This window comes from Aethalodelphis obliquidens, unplaced genomic scaffold (assembly GCF_003676395.1).
Source record: "Aethalodelphis obliquidens isolate GAN/ISIS:26980383/991018 unplaced genomic scaffold, ASM367639v1 scaffold105, whole genome shotgun sequence".
In the NCBI taxonomy this organism is placed as follows: Eukaryota; Metazoa; Chordata; class Mammalia; order Artiodactyla; family Delphinidae; genus Aethalodelphis; species Aethalodelphis obliquidens.
Window position 1 is genome coordinate 246,517 of NW_020838049.1, and position 21,910 is coordinate 268,426.

At 42.8% G+C, this 21,910-nt stretch overlaps 1 protein-coding gene across 1 annotated transcript in view; it reads right to left on the minus strand.

Annotated features, from left to right (window-relative positions):
• Positions 1–14,168, minus strand: part of FBN1 (fibrillin 1) — a 253,488-nt gene extending 239,320 nt beyond the window's left edge. The window contains exons 1-2 of the mRNA XM_027096594.1: positions 14,020–14,168; positions 13,045–13,389 (exon numbers count right to left, since the gene is read on the minus strand). Of these exons, the coding sequence (XP_026952395.1) occupies positions 13,045–13,208 (164 nt within the window). The 5' untranslated portion in view covers positions 13,209–13,389; positions 14,020–14,168. The remainder of the gene's footprint in view (positions 1–13,044; positions 13,390–14,019) is intronic.
• Between the last annotated feature and the right edge of the window lie 7,742 nt (positions 14,169–21,910).

The window sequence follows — 21,910 nt, forward strand, 5'->3', positions numbered from 1 at the left end:
CTTCTTAGAGTTTATTGCCAATCAGTTAAACAGAGGTTGGTGTATAAGGGTGCAGGGTATAGGAATTCTATCAAAGCTTTGTCTAAATTAAGATAATGTATGTTTTGGTCCACTTTCCCAGATGTTCAATAGTTTAAGATCTCTTCAAAGCCAACTCTCATTAAAATCAAAATGGGAATCATTAAAAGAAAATGAAAAAACTGAAAAGATTTTCAATTTCTCAAAAGAAATAGGGCACAGAAGAAAAACAACAAATAAGAATCCCTTTGTACTGACTGAGCATTACGTTGCTACAAGGCATGAAGCCAAAGGAAGGGAATGCTCAGTTGGAAAGTGAAGGCCGTGGCTCTTCTCAGGGGCGGCTAATCTGAGTCAGCCTGGCCCCAAATCACACAAGAAAGGCCTGTCCACAAGGCGCCTAGAGAGAACAGCAACGACGGAGCGAGATGGAGTACTGGGTCTGTGGAAAAAGGAGCTTTCTTGGTCCAGAGGCAGATGTGTCGTGTTTCCCACTCAGCATCCTTCCTCTTTTTTGCTACCTGAACTCCTCTTTCCTAAGAGGAACCCATTCCACGTCCCTCAGTCCTGGACAGCCCAAGTGCCCAATTTCTTTGGTCACAGTGATGGGCACGTGACAGGAGCAGTGCCAGAGTTCTCAGTGAGATCTGATGTGTGAACGCTGGGAAAGAGTTTCTCTCTTTATCTCTGAGATCATAAGCTGAAAGGTAGTATGACTTGGAATTACCAGTGGTCATCTTGTCTACCCAATCATAACCAAATCTTTACTCTGATAAGGCAATTAAAGCACATTTCCAAAACGGCCAACCATGTGACCACAAAACAGTCCCAACTCTCAGGGCATCTCTTTGCAATACTGCCAAAGAAAGTGGTTTTCAGGCCAGTGCTTCCATTTCCTAAAATCTAAATTCCTTTCACAAAGGTTCTTGAAAAAGAAAGTGTTCATCAGGAAGGAGACAAGACCATTTGCCAGATCTGCCAGTAAAAAAATGCAAACTTCTTTGAGAGCATTGGCGGGGCAGTGGGGGGGGGGCAATATTAATAAGGAATAATTTGGGGGAAGGGGAAATTGAAAAAATAAAAACCTTATCCATACGTCGCCTTTAGGTATGTATAACCAGATCTCCACAGACAAAGGAAGTTTCCATTAAGATTATAATTTAAAAATTTTTGAAGTTCAAGTTCGCTTCCTATGCTTCTGAAAGTAATTAGCTCCAAGATGAGAAAGTGGAGACTGTGGTATCCAGATATTAATGATCATCTAACTTTAGATAAATGCATCAGGCCCTGTACCAGGAACTTGAAATGTATTATCTCATTAAATCTTGGGACAACTCAGAGGGGTGAGTATTATAATCTCATTTTACAACTGAGGAAACTGAGGCTCAGACAGGTCAAGGCACTTGTCTGAGATTCCTTCCTAGTAGGTGGTGGAGCCAGGATTTGACCCCAGGCATTTCTGTATCCACACTTCCAAGCCTCCCTGAAAACACAGCCAATGGTTATTAGTGTTCACTGAAAATGACTCCTTGGTCCTTTCAAATACAATCCCACAAGCAATACCACTCTACCCAGCTACCCACAACCAGGCTCAAATAGGAAACAGTGTGAGGTAATTATAACATATACCCCAGCCACTAGCTCTGGGTTTTTATGGCTGAACTGCCAAATCACTCCTAGCCAACTCTTCAGGGAATGTGCAGACACTTTCTCAGATTCCAGCTAAAACATCAACTATGTGGCCCTGGGGGATACAGAGCTCACAGGGTGGTAATGGGATATAAAATTTGCAAACTTGAGGTCAGTGGCCTAAACTCTGGGGTGTGAAGCAGCAGCAGTCCATGAAAGACTAAAAACTAGGTGCCGACTTGAAGGTTGTATATCAAATCCTTCCCGGAAAGGCACTTGTTCACATCAGCTCAGACATTAACCCCATCAGTAAAGGGAGAGAAAGAGAGTCCACATGTAGTTCTGCCTAGAATCCGTGGAAGAAGCTAATAATATCAACAGGCTTGAGACAGGGTGTTCATTCTGAGAATTCAGCATTAGGTCCAATTCAAACATAGCTGATGCTCAATAAATAGTTGTCACTTGAAGTAGGCAAGTGTTCTATAAAATTGGTGGGATAGATGATACAGAAGACAAGAATTTAAGATTTTTTTTCTTCACTGGCATGCTTCTTGCTTGGAATCTAAATTTATAAATTGGTAGTGTAGACAGCTGAGTCAGCAACTTATAAGATAAAGAGTCTGAGCTTACAGACCTAGAACTGCCATGGTTCATCCTAGGACATCTGATGCTTTAATTGCTAATTATTAGTGTGAGTGTGGGGATGGAGGGAGTTACCCATAAGACTCCCAGAGAAGACTCCCACTTCTCTTTCTCCCACCCCCTCCCTACCCCGCTCCCTAGCAATCACCTCCCTTAAAAAGCCCCATCCCACTCAACCCCACCTAATCTGGAGGCTTCCGCTGACAGCAAGGTAGAACTGTGGAGCTAAAACTCCAGTGCGCAGCCTGCCATCAGGGTTGCCCACTGAGAGACTGATCGCACTGCCTAAGGCCAGATAGACAAGAACAAGAAAAATGTTCATGCCCACATGACGTAGGGAGTTTGCTTATTGGCAGCATAGCTGAGGACTTGCAGATATCCGTCACCCTTTCTAGGGGAAGAAGACAACTAGGAGGCGTGATCTCCTACCCGATAACACACTTCTACTTAAATCCGCCTTTGCCACCGTGTGGCTCAGCTTCCACACCTAGGAAGTGGAGAAGAAAATAAGAACCCTGAGCACTTTCTAATGAACTTTCTCTGGGCCTCAGTTTCAGCATCTATAAATTTCTAAAGTCTTTGCCACTATAACCATTTTGTAATAGTTTTATAAAGATGGATGGCCTGACTATGGAGGTAGACTGGAGTCATGAAAAAACAACATCTACAAACAAGAAGCGTCTTTAAAAGTTACTCATCAAAGGCACCAACCTATGAGGGTCTGACTACACGATCTCATAAATTGGCACCAAATGGACAGGGGAAATGGTAGGAAAAAACCATTATCCATGAGGAGAGGGGATGCGCCCAACAACATGGCACCATATACACAGGTTCATAATAAATGGTGGATTAACCTGCTTTTCCATTATATTCCTCTAAATGTTTTTATAGGAATCTTTTCTGACATCCAAGCATCCTTCTTTCATATCCTGCCTCTCCTCCATAAGCCCCTGGTCTCCTGAAGAGCCTGGTACCAACGTGGCCAGGAATGAGGTGGTTTTCATCAGTATCTGTCAGACACCAGCATCTTCTCTGTCCAGCCCAGGTCCACTGGCTGATGGGACTCCACTCTAGAACTTTCTCCAAACTCTCTCCTCCTGCCTCCCTCAATCTTTCTCCTTCCCTCCCCTAACAAAAACCTTACCTCTGGTTTTCTTTTTGAACACCCCAAGACCCCCAAGTAAAAATGAACATTTTATTTAGAATTTCTTTTTCTTAATGTTTAACCCTTATTTGATATTCTTATTATCCCTATTTTATTTGTAGCTCAGCTTAGGAAGTTAAAGAAGAAGAAGAAAAAGAAGATGAGATGACAATGATGAAAAAGAAAAAGAAAAAGGAGGAGAAAATGGCAACGAGAAAGAAGAAGAAAAAGAGGAAGAGGACGAAGGAAAAGGAGAAGAAACAGAAAAACAAAACAAAACAAAACAAAAGCCTGTCTCTGGAATACATCTCTTTATTAACAGAGATTTTACTACACTTCAGTTCAAAACCGTGAACTTAACAGCAGACATAATGCGTCCATAGAGCCGACATAAATCTTGCCTCCCAACACCAACATCATAGAATGGTTGTACTATATTTGGACTTAGATGTGTTTGGATACTTATATTTGAATGTAAGTATGACTGATGGTCTAGGAATTCACAACCCTTCAAAACACTGAACCAAATCACTTGTCTAACGGCACAGTTCCCCCGCTCTGAGCCTGCTTGCCGTCTGGAATACATCTTTGGCTGGGAATGGTGGAGATAGCGAATTTTCCTCTCTCCCTTCCGCTCTGAGGAGGCTGAATAAATAGACTCAGTGATAACTTCAACCAAAAAAAAGCCACTTGAGAAAGTGGTAAGTCACAAGAACTTAAAACTAGGATTTGATGTAATAGAGCTTTGGGTCTACAATCCAAACGACTGTATTCCTAACCCAATTTTATTCTATTAACAATGTGGCTACTCCATTTACGCAAAAAATAATCTAGTTCGGCTCACTACAATACCAGTTCTAATGACAATTGCACATCTATCTTTATTTACTAATTATAATCCCTGATTGCAGAAAAAAAATGTTTCTGAGGTATACTATACCGACAGATATATAGAAATGGGGCTATTGATAGAAATTGAAAGTCAAATCCCACGTAGAAGGAATGTAAAACATGTCAGATACCTAAATTAATAAAATTAAGTGACTGTGCATTAAATTTGTCCCTGAGTTTCTTAGAGGCTAAAGGAAATGGGCGGAAAGTTAGGAGTTTTATAATTCTTTTATTTGGAAAAACAAAATTTGCCAGTTTTTTAGGAACTATGATTTTATTCCTGGGGTTTGTGAGTTCTTTAAATGCAAACTAAGGACAATGCCCCTAACATTAATCTAAAAGATCACAGAGATACATTATTCATGTAGCGTTTTGCATTCTGAGGTTGCAGTAAGCAAAATACAATGAAGCCTCTTCAATGGGAAACTAAGTCAATCAGACTCGATCAAGTTAGAATTGAAACATCTTATTATCCTTCTCAAACACCCGCTGCCTCACTGTGGTAGCTAATCTCCAAAGAGGCTGCCCCAAATTCCTCCCCTCCCTGCAGACATAGGCTACTCCTCACCTGCATCAAGAGGCAGAGCTCGTTAGTCCATGGCCTTGAACCTGAGCAAGGTCTGTGACTTGCATGGAATTTCGGACCAGGCTGTCTGAAGAAAGTCTGGTAGCTTCCACTTTTGTTTTCTTGGTATCCTGAGCTGCCTTGTAAAAAGTCTGGCTATGCTGCTGGATGGTCCATATGGAAAGGGAGACAATCTGAGACTATATGCAGGAGAACCAAGAAACCCAGCCAACCCTGATAACATGTGAACCCACTTAAGCCCTTCCAGCCAGCTCTTAGCCATTCAACTCAGTCTGTGGACAACAGATGGGGTTAAAACATGTGACCAGAGATGAAGAGGCTATTGTTCAAGATCCAGCCCTAACAGACACTTACCCTGAACAAGGCCTGGTAGCTGCACCTGGGGCTCAGTTTCCCCATTTGCAAAAACACACTCAGTGGCCCCATCCCCAGGGGCAGGCCTAGGCAGGAGATCACATAGGAGATAGCTTTAAAACCTGTAAGGCCCCCAGCAGAGCCAGACAAGTGGCTCTTTGCTTCCTTTAGTCCCTTCCTCTGTCCATCCATTTGGATCAACCACACCAAAGTAAACAGGGCTGCAGGTGCCAGTCCATGATCACAGAACAAGAAACACACGTGGAGAAGTCATCTTACTCATTCTAGACCCAACAGACATTGTGGAAAGCAGAGACAAGATTCCCCACTGTGTCCTGTCCAAATTCCTGCCCTCCAGAATCATAAGAAATAATAAAATTATTGTTGCTTTAAGCCACTAAATTTGGGGTAATTTGTTACATAGCAATAAGATAACCAAAACACTCACAAACAAAAATAGCTTGTTTCCTTGTAGCAGAGGGACTAGGAATGACTTTGTCTCTCTTCAGTTTCTCATTAATGATGCTATAATGTTTTTACATATAATAAGTTTCAATGTAGATGGACGTGGGAGTACCCAGGTGCCTCCTCGCCTTTGCCTGTCACAACCAAGTGGTCAAGTACTGCTCATGCTGCCACTCGAGCCTCCTCTTCACCCCCTCCACTGCTGTTGCCCTGGCCATCACCCACTCTCGCCATGACTCGACTCCTATATTAGCCTCACAAATCTCCCTGCCTCTAGTCTCCCTACTCACTAAACCATATTCCTTTGACACGTTGGCCAGCGTGGCAGAGATCGGATCATGTTCCCATCTTAGAATCCTTTACTAGCTCACCATCCTCAGCTTTCACAACAATCGGATAGTAGCATCATGTGTCCTTTAGTCCCTCTCCCACCCCAACCTATGGACAGACACACATGGTTGCATGCTGCACACCTTCAGGGGGCACTACTTGCATAGGCTACACTATGAACACTATGAACCCCCGAAGCCATGCAGTGCAAACCCTGCCCATCATACTCAATGTCCCTCAATCCCAAACACCTTATATCCTTTTTGTTTCATGCTTTTTTCACTCAAATTTTTCCTTATTTCTCTCCTATACTTCCTCCAAGCTCTAATATATATATAATTTACCTTACCCAGTCAATCAATCAAATTGGTCAGACATTCAAAAATTGTCTACTGAATTCTTACCATGTGCCCAGTTCCTAGGTATACCTAGTGATAAAACAAACAAAAACTGAGCCTTCAGGAAGTTCTCAGTACTACTAAGTAGTCACTTATTTATCACATAGACCAGAGATTAGCAAACCTTTTCTGTAAAGGGCCAAGCAGCAAATAATTCAGTTTTGCGGTGCCCTACTGTCTGTCACAACTACTCTCACTCTGCAACTATGTGTGAAAGCAGACATAGGTAAAGCATAAACAAATGGGCATGGCTTTGTTTCAATACAATTTTTCTTACAAAACAGGCTGTCTGGTCCACGGTTTGCTAACCCCTGACAGACTTTCACTGTGAAGTCTTTTCTGAAAAATCCCATTCCCACAATGATGCGTCCCTAGTCATAGGACTGCATCTGCCTTTGATAAACATTGAGTCTTTCTCCGCAGCAATGGTAGAACATGCTGGCGAAATGAAGGTATCAGGAATGGGGAAGAAAGAAAGTTACCACATATAGGATTTATTGTAATTGAGAATCATTAAAATATATTGGTTAAGAGCACTCACTAGGAAGCCAGATTCCCCAACTCTCTCTCTTACTAGTTTATGTCCCTGGAGGAATAACTAAAATTACTGAAAAACTGCATCCCTCAGTTTCCTCACCTGTTAAATGGGCAAGTAGGTAGTATGTTCCTCATAAAGGAGCTGTGTATTAAATGAATAATATATGTACAGTGCAATAGTGAGTGATATACCAGAGCTTGCTATTCTTTCCCATAGGATACAACCAAGGTGAAAAATGACACAGAAAGAATTAAATAGCTCATCATATAGATGAGAACTTAAGACACATACCAGTTTCCCCTGGAAAGAGAAACATCTCTTGCAACTCTATTCTGAAAGAAGTTCCTCACGTGGAACATGAGAGCAAGAGATTCTGAATGACATAATGAGGAATGTCTCCAGCTCGGAACCATGGGCAATGCAGACGGAGGGTGCCTGTGATGGTTACCTACCACACTCAATAGAAGTTCAAGGTATAATACAAAAATACACGTGCTACCCAAAGACCCCACAGCTCAGACATTCTGTAAGTCCTTCTGTGTTTTATCAGTGCCTTTGCAGAAATATCAAAGTTTCTTGTGTGACAAAATATTATATTACTACATTATTAACTATACCTGGGATTTGTGAACTAGCATGAAGGAATATTAGGAATTCTAAGTGGAATTTTACTAAAGTCTTAGTACTGCATTTTTGTCCAGAGGAATGAAAACCAAAACCATAACTAAAATTAATGGAGAAAGAAAATTTAATATTAAGAATTTGTCTTTAAAACTTAACCTTTGCATATCTCAGCTCTCACAGCTGTAAAGGGAAGGTAATAAAAGGACTCACCCTATAGAGATGTTATGAGCATAGAATGAGCTATAATATGTAAAACACTAAGACAAGTGCCTGGTACCTAAATGTCATCTAATCGTCACCTACCACTGCTACAAATGTTATTATTATTTATTTTTTACTTACTCCTATACCCCATGCCCTTTCCTACCTTTCTGCTGCCTCCTGATTTTTGTAATGCATCTGATTCTCCTACCAAATATTAAGCCTCTCCAGGCTGTGGGTGCTATATGTCTCTGGCATTCCACAAAGCAAGGCAGCATTCAATCAAGGCTTCTTGAATTAATGAATTCTTTGAATCCCAGCTTCCACAAGTTAGTGTGAAAATGTTTATGACGGGATTCTTGCTTTTGATGATTTTACAATCTAATGGGAAAATCAAGCTTAACAAACCTGAAATATTAAACTCTCATATGCCTGCCATATAACTCAGGCCTGATACGTTACTGATTTCAGTTTTCTTAAAAAATTTCATGGAACAAAATTCTAAGGTTCTAGAATAGGCCTATTTGTTGGGTTAGTTTCTAGACACAAAGAAATTGTTAATACAGTTTATTTCTCTTTCAAGAAAACAGTTTTTAAATCTTATTTTCACCTTGAAAATTAAGGCTAAAATTCAGAAATTGGTTAGGCTTATTGCTTGGTTTATTGCAGGAAAAAGCAAACAAATTATGTGTGAGTATCCTAATAATTTGTCCAGCATTTGGCCTGACAAGAGTCAGTAGCATAATACTATAATCTTTTAAAGTACCTGCTATACAAGAAGACAGAGGAATGTTTCACTATTTTTTAAAAAAATTCCAAATAAGCTTGTAGGGATGTCTGTACTGCCATTTCCATCATCCCTAACCTCGTTTCACTATAACTTGATGTATCAATATGTTTAAATTAATTTGTGATACCAACAACTTATGCATGTTTATAAATAATCTCTATGTCTTAAATGTTACAAAATAAATCCCATAAATAATATTTTGTCTCCATCTTCTTGTTTAAAATGTGGAATTGCTGAAACCTTTTATTTAAGAATATCTTTTTTTAATGCTTTCACAATATTTTAGCTTAATCTATTTAGTAAATGAAATGACAAACCATACCACTGCAGGAGTTTTTCCCCATATTTAATTATTAGCCTATCTGACTTCGGATGAAGTCTTAAAGTCTTCTTTATAAAGTAAAATGGACTTTATGAAGTCTACAGAACTTCTTCTGTGTGCCCTGCTAAAGGTCTTTATTTTAATAACAGACGTCTGTGTAATTAATCCCTCTGAGTTTGTCATCACATAATCTATCCTGTGTATGAACTGTTCCATGTATGTTTTACTGGTAACAAGACCCCTGGAAAAAAATAAACAAATAAACAAAGACCAAAAGGAACCACGCACAAGGGGACAAATTGTGTGAAATACAACCAGTCTCATACACTTATAAGCCAGGCAATAAGCATAGAAGTTCTCAGTCCATCTTATCAGAGATTTGGGAAAAGGAGGTTTCACTCTAAAGAATTTTTCCCTTTGATGGGAAACTGTAATATTTCCTTATTTAGGAGCTAAAGCAATAAGGCAAACATAAATAAATGGTGCATAAGTACTGCTATTCAAGTAGAGTTATGTGTTTTTTTAAAATTAGATCGTCTCCCACACTTTTTGCCTAATCACAGAAGTTAAGAATTTAGCTGAGAAAAATTCTTCTGAACTAAAATTCAAACAAGCTAGGATTTTATTATTTCTCATAAAGTCATTTCACACATGTTAAGCAGTGCCCAGGCAAACAAAAACTACTATACATTTATTACTTGAAAACGTTTTTGAAACTTGCAAAAGTCTCATTTCAAAACACAGAGAAATGTAATTTTTTCAGAGTGACTGGGGACCACACTCATTCCATTAAAAAAAGGATTTCCTGTAAAAACAGAAATTGGCGATTTACTCTAAGAAAACACAGCGAAAGCTGGGAAGAAACTTGAGGATGCTTAAATTTCCACTGTGGAACAACTTCTGCTGCCCAGTGAGAAGGGAAAAAAAAAAAAGAACACCTGCAACAGGATGGGAAGAGAGAAAGACAGGCTAGGACTACACACCCAAAGAGGGAAAAACCACGCAGGTTCCTGTCTGGGACACAAAGGAGCTGACAGGAAAGGAATACATATCCGAAGAAGAATACCCAGACAAATTCTGTGGTCACCTGTCACATCAGAGAAAGAGAAGAAGGCAGTAATTTGTAGGAGAGCCCAGATCAATGCATGGAAGACACTGATGAGTTTAAAGTACCTTTTACCTAGAGGAAATATTAGTGAGGTGCTGAAAGTTGCTGCCACCAACAGGGCATCAGGCGGACTTAGGGGTTACAAATCACTTTCACTTCATAAACTGTGCATCAAAATGGTAAACAGGTTTTACTGTAGTCAGAGAGGTTAGTTCTGAAGCTGGTAATATTTTAACTCGCAAAAATAGAAGTCTTAAGCAATAACTGGAAAAATGGAACACACAACTGCTCTTCCTGATGATTTATACAGCACGGTGTGGTTAAAAAACTTATTCATGTGAGACTGTAATAGCAATAAGCAGAGAGAATACATCTCAAATGCTATTCAGATTTAAGATCAAAATTGGCATTTGTTTAAAACTTATGGGTAAACCTTTGATCCAGCAATTCTATTTTCCTTTATTAATTTATATTACATATAAATATTCACATGTACACAAACATGCAAGTAGAAGAATGTTGGTAACAGCAAAAAATTTCATATAATCTAAAGAGCCATCATTAGGGAAATGTTCCAGCCACATTATGGGATTCTATACGCCAAGAGAATGCACGAAATAGATCCCTATGAGTTGATAGATGGATGCACTGAAGATATATAAAAGTAAGCAAGGTTCGAACAGTATGTATGGTATATTCTATGCATTAAAAAGGATACACACACATATCTATCTGTGTGTGTATATATACATATATATTATATATATATTTGGATATGTATTATACTATTTCTAGAAAAATACATAAGACAATGGTATCTGAGAGGTATGTACAATTAAATATTTTTGATTGTATATCCTTTTAAATTTTTATTTTTTACCCCAAGTATATGTATATAATACATACATTATATACATATAACATTTTAGATAACATAAGAACTATAAAAATAAAGACCTTTATATTATAAAGGTTCATTATTACAGCATATTAATATACATTGTTATGCTATAAAGGTTAATTATATTTGTTAAACTTTTCATATGTATGCAAAATCTCATAGATAACATGAGAATTAGGAACACGCATAATTACTGATCTATTAATACCATGTTTGGGGGAAGGCTTTATGAAGAGTTTGCAATAAGGTAACGTCCACGTTAGTGACCAAATACTGTAACACAGAGAAGTGTTTCTTTATAATCTTAAAAAAATGTAAAACCCAGAAGAACTAAGTGCTGGTGTGAGTAAAAGCATGGGACAGCCTGTTAAGCAACAAAGTAAGGCTTACTTTCTGTTTTCACATTGAGTTAGGGCCTCCCGAGGAAACACGCTGGTTGGTGATAGCACATAGAGACGAGACAAATGTCTGGCTAGGCCTAATGTCTCCCTGCAGACCTTCATCCACAGAATTAAACCCCTACTTCCTCTCTCTCTGTGGGAGCAATGCCATCAGGCTTAGCTATGAAGCTAATATATATGGCAGAAATATATTTTTTGAAGTTAAAATGCTAGGCTAAATCAGGTCCTTTTGAGAAAGGGTGAAAATCAGTTTCAGTCCATCTACTGAACTGGCCATGGGCCGTGCACACAGGGCAAGACATGTCTGCTGCCTGATCGGTATCAGGCTTAACATGATAAGCAAATTTCCTTTCCAGCACTGTTGGAATCCGTGATTTATTTTCCACAAAGGCCAAGATGGAACTAAGTTAATCATAACTATTTCCTAGGGTCAGAAAATCATGCATATTCCACCACGGCCTAAGTGCTTGGCTCTGAAAACCATGTCATCCCAGATCTAGAGCAGGACTCAAAAACTGGTCCGTTCAGTTTACTGTACTTTTTCCTTCCCATACCTGGGCCATACAAACACAAATCTCACTACATATATATAATAAAAACAGCCCATAACAAAAAAGAATACGTGAAATGTCCAGCCACATATCCAAGTGGACACCATCACTTGGTCACTCAGGGTCATATAATCAAACTACACCACTACTCAAAAAAGAGCAGCAATGAGAATCATAAGAACTTGATAGAAACCTCTGTGTATTTACTGTCTAGGCTCATTACAGGATCCTCCAAGGAGACAAAATGGATCATATATAATCCATCCTGCTGCTTCTCCAGAGGCTTGAACTTAAACAGTCTCAGAAAGAGATACTTCATTTTCAATTTGAACAATTTTAAGGGAAGTGTACTCCCACCCTTCTTCAATTCAGGGAACTGGCAATCCTTATAGAGTCAACCTGCCTGATTTAAATATTTTCTGCTAAAACATTTTCTGTAATGGGGCATAAGAAGGTGGTGAAATGCTCAGTTGCATCTGAGTAACACACACGACAGGTTAAAAACACTCCTTCAAGGCCAGCCACAGCAGCATTACTGCCCGGATGAAATAAAGAGCTTCTAACAACCGCAAAACAACTTCTCAGAAACACTTGCCCTGCTCTGCTTCCAGTGTAGACATCTGAAAGGAAAATTCAGTCCCTAATTTTAATAAGCATAACTTAGAGGAGAACCAACCATTAACTATTTGTCTTCTCTGACTGTCTGTCCCTGAAATCCCTTTCTTTCCTTGCTGCCTTACAAACAGAGCATCTACAAAGATGCCCACAAGGCAAGTACTTTCCCTAAACACAACCGGAATTGGTATGAAGAGAAAGGATGGGCTGCTCCTCTTCTCAGTCGCAGCTCCTCCCCTTCTTCCTCAAAGAACCCTTCTCGCCTCCCAAAATCAGCCTCGACAATGGCCCAAGATTCCTTTTAGCCATGACCTCTCCTCTGGGGCAGAAATCCTTAAAGCGTAGAGGCAAGGTGGTTTAGCCACAAACGCGGCGAGAACTGGATAACCCTTGCATCTCTAAGGTGCCCCCAGGAGGTCTTGTCAAGGATCCTTCTACTGTCGAGAATCGACCCTGTCAGTTCCTCTGGATCTTGATACTCGGGAGAAGAGGGAGGGGACACCCACACCAAAGGAGCTGGCCCGTTCCATTACCCTTTAAGCGCGTCGTGTCCTCCACCGCCTCTTCTCTTGGCCCGGCTGGCTCTGGTTTCCTTCACGTTCCCAGCCTCCAAATTGGCGTCCGCCCCATGGCTCGTGTAGGAAGCTAAGAGCACGGTAAATCCCAGGGCGACCTCCAGCAGCCCCCCTCGCCGCATGATGTCGAGCGGCCGCCGGCTCCCGCCGCCTCTCGCCGCGCCCCGGGCTCGGTCCGGGGCCGCCGCTGCGCCCTGGAGCGCGCCGCGCCGCCGGGGTCCCGCTCTCCCGCCGCCCGTCCCCTGGGCCGGGCTCCTCCCGCCTTCTCCAGGCGCTGCTCCCACTTCAGGCGGCCCCTGCCAGCTGCAACAGACAAATCGCCGAAGCGGGGGAGACATTCAGGGCTTCGGGATGCTGAAGCCTCGGGGTCCCCATTCCCGAGCCCAACCCGCGCGCCGCCTGCGCGTGGCGCAGTTAGTTTGGGTAAGTGAAGACCGTTTGGTCCACAGCTGGCTGAAAAGCCCAGGCCCCCGGCGGCAGCGGCTCCAGCCAGCCCCTCGGCCTCCCGGGCGCCGCCTGAAAAAAGCGCCGCAAAGTACCCATGTCCCGAGCAGTTCTAAACCCTGGGGCAAGCTCGCTGGGTTTATTTTTCACTAGCACGAATTGCGCGCGATGCGCGCTCTGACACCCCAGCTCCCCAGCCTGTCCTCTCCGCCAAGCCGCGGGGCTGGAAGCCCGCCGCGCCGTCCCCGGCCGGCTCCGGGCACTGCCACCGCCCCCCGAGCATCTGACGCGGAGCCCGGCACCGGGAGCCCCGGGCCAGGAAGCTGTCAGGCAGGGGAGGGCCAGCGCCAGCTCTGGACGTTCCGGGACAGCCCCTCACCCCAGTCCCTGTCCCTGCCCTCAGCGCGGCGCAAACGCAAAAGCCTCCGTGGCTGAAGCTCCAGCCCCCGGTGGCCGCCCGACCCCAGTCGGGACCCCAGCTGCACCCACTGGAGAAGTGGCGGCTCCGGTTCCCGAGGCGGCGGCAGCTGTTCCTCGGTCCTGGCCGCGGCAGCCCTTGCCCCGCTCTGTCCGCAGCTGTCCCAGCTGTGGCCGCCTGTCCGCCTGCGGCACCCACAGTCTCTGCCGCGGCTCCCGCGGCCCCCTCCTTTCCCCACCTCTTCAAGTATCGTCTGCGCAGCGGTTTCTCGCGAGAGAAATACTTTTTTTAAAAAAAGAAAGGAAAAAGAAAATGACACCCCCTCCTACATCCCCCTCATCACCACCCCACCCCTCGGCCCCATCCATCCTTCCTTTCCACTCCCCTTTGCCAGCCACCGCCTCGGCGCGGGGGCCTCCCTCGCTCGCAGGATTAGCGCAGTGGGAGGAGGCAGAGGTGATCGGGTCCTGCCCGGCCTGGGATTTCGCGTTTTGGGGTGAGGAGTTGAGGGAAGAAGTCGAGTAGCGGTTTCACCCGCAGTGCGGCTGGGAGGTCTAGACCCGAGATTAGCCTCCCCCGCGATCTGGGAAGCCCTGCGGGCGCGGAAGGCTGTGCCACCTGTACCTAGAACGCGCGCTGGAGACGGCGGCTCGGAGTCCCCAGCGGCCCCGGCGAGAGAGGAGACGCGTCCCGGTTGCCCGCGTCTCCCCGGCGCCGCCTCACTGCGTCTCTCGGGCTGGGCACAGAGCGGAGGCCGGAGGCCCGGAGGCCGGGGCAGGGCGCGGCGGGGGCGCAGCGGCGGCCGGGGCTGCTGTGCGAACGGGGGAGGGGGCTCCGCCGCTGCCACCGGCGTCGAGAGCCCGCTCGAGGCGCGGTTCTGAGCCTTGGTTCAAGTCACCCAGGCTGAACCCAAGATGCTCCAAGAGTCTGAGTGGGATTCCGACCCAGAGGCCTGTGAATATTGGAACCTGGCGTTTGGGATGGAGGCAGTGAAGGGGCGGTCCTTTTCCCCAGCCCACAGCTAAGATTGGGCTTCTCCTGGACAACCCTAGACCCTAGACCCTAGACCCTATTTCACCTCCCCAAACATTCATATTCTCCCTCTCCCTCTCCCTCTCCCTCCCTCCCTCCCTCCCTCCCTCCCTCCCTCTCTCTCCCTCTCTCTCTCTCTGTCTCTCTGTCTCTCTCTGTCTCTCTCTGTCTCTCTCTCTCTCTCTCTCTCTCACACACACACACACACACACACACACACACACACACACACACGCACACACACACACGGCTGCCTCTCCAGGACAAGCAGGGCACAGTGACTTGGAAGAATATAGTATTTATGGTATCCTTATATAGATAAGGCCCCGTGTTGCCTGCACCCTATAATGGTGTTGGAGGGCAGGAAACCACACTCTGGGCCCTAGGCACTGGTACTGGAGACCCCCCAGAAAATCCCCCTGTAGTAGCCACCAGCTGTCAAGCCAGAAATAAGAGCGCAGCACAAACAGGAATCCTTTTGAAAGGGGTTTTCCTTATTTGTGATTATTTGTGCCCAGACAATAGTGTATAGGGACCTGGCCAAGTTATTTAACTTCTTTCCAGTTGCAAGACAGGAATAGTAATGACCACACAGGGTTGCAATGGTGATGATGAGCCTGCTGAACTGTTATGACACCATGATCTCGAAGATAAAAACAGTGAAACTGTCAAAAATATGAGCCCACTTAAAGTCACAGCCCTATAAGTATGTGGTCTAGTTTGAGTCCTCACCTGCAAAAATTCTCTTACCAGATTCATGAATTGGAGCCTTGATCACACACCCATGGTTGAGTAAAGGCAAGCCTCTGTTCAAGAGGCATTTACTGAACACAAACTGTGTACCAGTTGGTGTGTGGTTGAACCAAGTTACTGGGTGAGCAAGGCAGAAATGTTTCTCCCCTCACATAAGAGTCTACAGGGAAAGGCAGACTTGAGACAAATGATGACTCAAATTTTAAATGCCAAGAAGGAGAAGTCCTGGTTGTTTGCTTGGAGGATATATAATGGAGTACTTGACCTAGGTTGTGGCTGACCAGAGAAGGCTTTCCTGAGGAAGTGTTGTTTAACTTAAATCCAAACACATGACTAGACTTTACTTAGGGCAGTGGTTCTCAACCCAGGCTATACAGTAGAATGACCTGGGAACTTGAAAAAAAAATCTGACACCAGGACTCAATCCCTGGAGGTTCTGATTTAAATAGTCTCGAGTGGAGCCTTGACACAGGCATTTTTAAAAGCGCCCCAGGTAGGGAGAGGTAAGGGTGGTGTTCAGACTGGGAAAAGAATCTGGGCAGAGGGACCATGGCTCAGGAGAAGCAGGGCTTTGTTGGAGATCCACAAAGGCCTTGCCCTGCCCACCAGTTTTCTGGAAAGTTCTGTACCCTCTGGGGAATCTGGAAACTGCCTGCTTTCTCTACACTCCAGCAGCATGTGAGACACTCTGTACTCTCTCTTAGAGTCCTCCCTCAGTGACGTGTTGGACAGCAGCAGCTGAACATAGGGCTTTTCTAAGGCTTTTGCCCACGAAGCAAAGAGTGAACACTGGTGCCCTGCAAGTCCCCCCTTCCAACATTTCTGAACATCTCTATTACCTCCTAACCTTACCCTAAACTGCCTTCCAGGGTTTCACCTCTAAAGGAGATTTAGATTAAATGCTTGCTTCAGGCCTTAGCCCTTTTTTTTCTCCTCTTTTCTCCTTGACCCCTTTCTCAAGTAGAGGAGAGACTTTCTAGTTCCTCTTCATATTGGGTGGGAGTCCTAGGCCATATATTCCCCTCTTAAGGCAATAAGTCTCATGGTTTAACTATAGTGTTGGAGCGAGAAGGGGTTGAAAACATAACTACTGAAAGAGATTTCTTTCAAATATGTAAGAAATACATCCATTGTCTAGGCAATCGACATATATTAGAGCAGTGTGCTACCAGTACCAAAATTCAGTAGCAAATAAAGAAAATTATGTATTTGCAATAAGATTTTCTTGATGTCAGATGATTCAGGAGCCACCTCTCTTTAAACTTATCATACTCCTTGCAAAATAAGTCCATGGGGCTAGAACTCCCTTATTTCTCCTCTTCATTTCAAAAAACTCCACCCATCCTAAGAGAATCTGCTCAAATCCCTCCTTGTTCCTGAGGACTTTTTGCTCATGATATCTCTCTCTTGTTCAAACTTCATTGTACTTATTACCTGAATCATTGATTTAATCATTTATTAATTGTAATACACAATTGTAGTATGCTTACTATGTGCCACGCATTATGCTGGGCACTGATAATTGGCATATGTATTATATTGTTGTGCTAAACTATTTTTTTAATCACTGTACTTATTCTTCCTAGATGGACTATGGATCCTTAAGGCCAAGGTCACATTCCTTATTCAAGGAAATATGTACAGTGTCCTAAAAACTGTTACAAAACATAACTCGTTTGTTGGCTGTTGTTTTATCAGTTGGAATCTTCTGATATTTTAGCTTCAAGACCATTCTCATTACTTTATATCCCCTGAATAAATACATGTGTCAGCAGGGTTCTCTATCTACAAGCAAGAAAACTAACTCTAGACAATTTAAGCAAAAAAACTGCTTCAAGTATTATCAGGTTAGAAGAGGGCTCATTGACCCTGACGTTGGAATTATATGGGGACTAGTGCAGGCAGGTCTGGGTAGAGGCAGCAGAAACACATGGAGACCTTCTTCAGGGTGATACTATTGGGGTGAATTGATTCCAATCATTTGGTCCTTCTGCCACCCCACTCAGGGTTCAGATTCAAAGGCTAGGGTCCAACTGGCCTAGCTAGCATAAGGAAGCTGCCCCCAGTCCTGGCCAGAGAATGATGGAGCATCCTGATGGATGGTCCCAATAAGAATGCATGTCATGGGAAAGGGGTTACTCTATAAAGAATGACTGAAATACTGTTACCAAAAACCGGGAGCATATATGTTTGTCAGATACACACACACACAAAAATGTCCATGTGTTCCCTATACCATCTCAAGAACTTTTGAAGATATTTATAATTTATTGAGATAAACCATTTCCAAGAGCATAAGAAGCATACTCTAAAATCAGATACTAAGCCATTCACCACAAACTAAAACATTTCTTTATGAAATGAGTTAACTTGACTCTCATGTAGTCCTAATTCCCTCCATTGATCCATTGATGGTGGTAAATAGATCATTTATAATACAACCAGCTATATCATCAAAAACTAGCTTTTGACTGAGTGTTGTAGAATTTTGCAGTTACAAAAGTAGAATGCATATATGACACTACCAAAAACCATACATACGTATAGCAGAAAAACAATACCCTCACATAGATAATCTCATTTAATCCTCACCAGCACTTTACAGGAGGTTGAAAAATAAGGCCAAAGTATTTCTTATCATCTTTCATCAAGAACTGGAGTCTACTTCCCAACCTTTTGAATCTGAGCTTGTGGCTTCCTGTGACCAATAGAAATATGATACAAGTGACATTGTGTGACTTCCAAGGCTAGGCCTTAAGAGACCTTGCAGCTTCCTCCTTCACCTTCTTAGATGCTGCCCTGAAATGGCCATGGCTTGCAGAAGTTCAGGATGAAAAAGTATTTCCCAGCTACTCTGAGACCCTCACCAAGCCACCAACTAAATGCAGCCACATGTGTGATCCTAGCATATCAGCAGAAAAATTGCCCAGCGAATTCACAGAATAAATATACAGTATCACTATACTTTTAAGCCACTTAATTATTAGGATAGTCTGTTACACAGGAATAGATAACTAATACAAACTTCTAAGGGAAAATATTTCTGTCTCCGTTTTATAGATTTATAAACTCACATTCGGAAACACTGAGAAACTTGTTTAAATTCATAGGACTAGAACTGGAGTCAGGGCTGGATTCAAAACCATGCTTTTGACAACAAGTTAAAAGTACTTTTCATTTCATCACCTCATCCATCTGCCATAAAATCTCACTCAAGATCTTGGTTTGCAGTACACTGGAGCCATTCCCTGTATCCATAACACTTCCCTGGTGTCTTCTGGGAAGCTAAGGTTTCACCCCTGGAGCTTCATTGCAATCCGAACCTACATTGCATCCTATTTGAGAGCTCCATTTATTCTATGCTGCAGTCACTAAGATCTCCCAGGAAACAAAGGGATCATAAAAGCTGCTGTAGTCAACTTCTCTGCCTCTCTGCTTCAGTTTCTAGCCCCTCTCACATCCCCAACACGTAGAAGAATTCCTTGTGAATAACAGAAGCTCAAAGAATATTTGTTGAATGAACAGATAAATGCATTAACTTCCTTTCAAGATGGTGATATGACGGCAACTTTAAAACCTCACCCCAGTCTTTCTTATCACTCTGTGTGTTAAGGAAAGACCTAAACCTCTCCAGCCATAGACAGAGCCCTAGTGTGTTACATTGCCTGGTTGTGCTTCTGTGTCCATCACTCCCTCTTGGGATGTGATATGAATGAAAGGGACTTGGCTTTGAAAAAGAACTAAAGGTAGAATTAAGTTGCCTTCTCCTATCTATGAAACAAAAACTATAATCACGGACATAGAGAATAGACTGGCGGTTGCCAAGGGGAAGGGGGGTGGGAGAGGGATGGATTGGGAGTTTGGGATTAGCAGATGCAAACTGGCATATATAGAATGGATAAACAAGGTCCCACTGTATAACACAGGGAACTATATTCAATATCCTGTGAAACCATAAAGGAAAAGAATATGGTGAGACCTGCAAGATGGCAGAGGTGTAAGACATGAAGATCATCTTTCTCCCCACAAATACATCAGAAATACATCTACATGTGGAACAACTCTTACAGAACACCTACTGAACACTGGCAGAAGACCTCAGACTTTCCAAAAGGGAACAGACGCCCTCAGGAGACGTACATGAAGAGGCAGGGCCAAATCCAAAGCTGAACCCCAGGAGCTGTGCGAACAAAGAAGAGAGGGAAATCTCTCCATGCAGCCTCAGGAGCAGTGGATTAAATCTCCACAACCAACTTGACGTACCCTGCATCTGTGAAATACCTGGATAGACAATGAATCATCCCAAAATTGAGGCGGTGGACTTTGGGAGCAACTGTAGACTTGGGGTTAGCTTTTTCTGCATCTAATTTGTTTCTGTTTTTTGTTTATCTTAGTTTAGTATTTAGAGGTTATTATCATTGGTAGATTTGTTTATTGACTTCGTTGCTCTGTTCCTTTTCTTTTTTTAATATATATATATTTTTTCCTTTTTCTCTTTTTGTGAGTGTGTATCTGTATGTGTCTTTGCATGATTTTGTCTGTATAGCTTTGCTTTTACCATTTCTCCTAGGGTTCTGCCTGTCCGTTTTGTTTTGTTTTGTTTTTTTGCTTTTTTAGTATATATTTTAGCACTTCTTATCATTGGTGGGTTTGTTTGTTGGTTTGGTTGCTCTCTACTTTCTTTCTTCAAATTACTATTTGATTTTTTTTATTTTTAATATTTTTTTATTTTAATAACAATATTTAATTTTTATTATTTTTCTTTTTTTTCTCCCTTTTCTTCTAAGCTGCGTGGCTGACAGGGTTTTCATGATCCGGCCAGTGTCAGGCCTGTGCCTCTGAGGTGGGAGAGCTGAGTTCAGGACATTGGTCCACCAGAGACCTAGCGGCTCCATGTAATATCACACAGTGAAAGCGCTCCCAGAGATCTCCATCTCAACGCTAAGACCCAGCTCCACTCAACGAGCAGCAAGCTACAGTCCTGGACACCCTATGCCAAAAAATAGCAAGACAGAAATAAAACCCCACCCACTAGCAGAGAGGCTGCCTAAAATCATAGTAAGGTCACAGACACCCAAAAAACACACCACCAGACACGGTCTGGCCCACGAGAAAGACAAGATCCAGCCTCATCCACCAGAAGACAGGCACCAGTACCCTCCACGAGGAAGTTTACACAACGCAGTGAACCAACCTTAGCCACTGGGGGCAGACTTCAAAAAACAATGGGAACTACGAACCTGCAACCTGCAAAAAGAAGACCCTAAGCACGGTAAGTGAAGGAAATGGAGAAGACAGAGAAACACACAGCAGATAAAAGAGCAAGGTAAAAACCCACCAGACCAAACAAATGAGGAGGAAATAGGCAGTCTACCTGAAAAACAATTCAGAGTAATGATAGTAAAGATCATCCAAAATCTTGGAAATAGAATGGAGAAAACACAAGAAACATTTAACAAGGACCTAGAAGAACTGAAGAGCAAAAAAACAATGATGAACAACACAATAAATGAAATTAAAAATTCTCTAGAAGGAATCAATAGCAGAATAACTGAGGCAAAAGAACGGAGAAGTGAACTGGAAGATAAAATAGTGGAAATAACTACCACAGAGCAGAATAAATAAAAAAGAATGAAAAGAATTGAGGACAGTCTCAGAGACCTCGGGGACAACATTAAGTGCACCAATATTCGAATTATAGGGCTCCCAGAAGAATAAGAGAAAAAGAAAGGGACTGAGAAAATATTTGAAGAGATTATACTTGAAAACTTCCCTAATATGGGAAAGGAAATAGTCAATCAAGTCCAGGAAGTGGAGAGAGTCCCATACAGGATAAAACCAAGGAGAAACACACCAAGACACATGTTAATCAAACTATCAAAAATTAAATACAGAGAAAAAAATATTAAGAGCAGAAAGGGAAAAACAACAAATAACATACAAGAGAACTCCCATAAATTTAACAACAGATCTTTCAGCAGAAACTCTGCAAGCCAGAAGGGAGTGGCAGGACATATTTAAAGTGATGAAAGGGAAAAACCTACAACAAAGATTACTCTACCCAGCAAGGATCTCATTCACAATCGACAGAGAAATTAAAACCATTACAGACAAGCAAAAGCTAAGAGAATTCAGCACCACCAAACCAGCTTTACAACAAATGCTAAAGGAACTTCT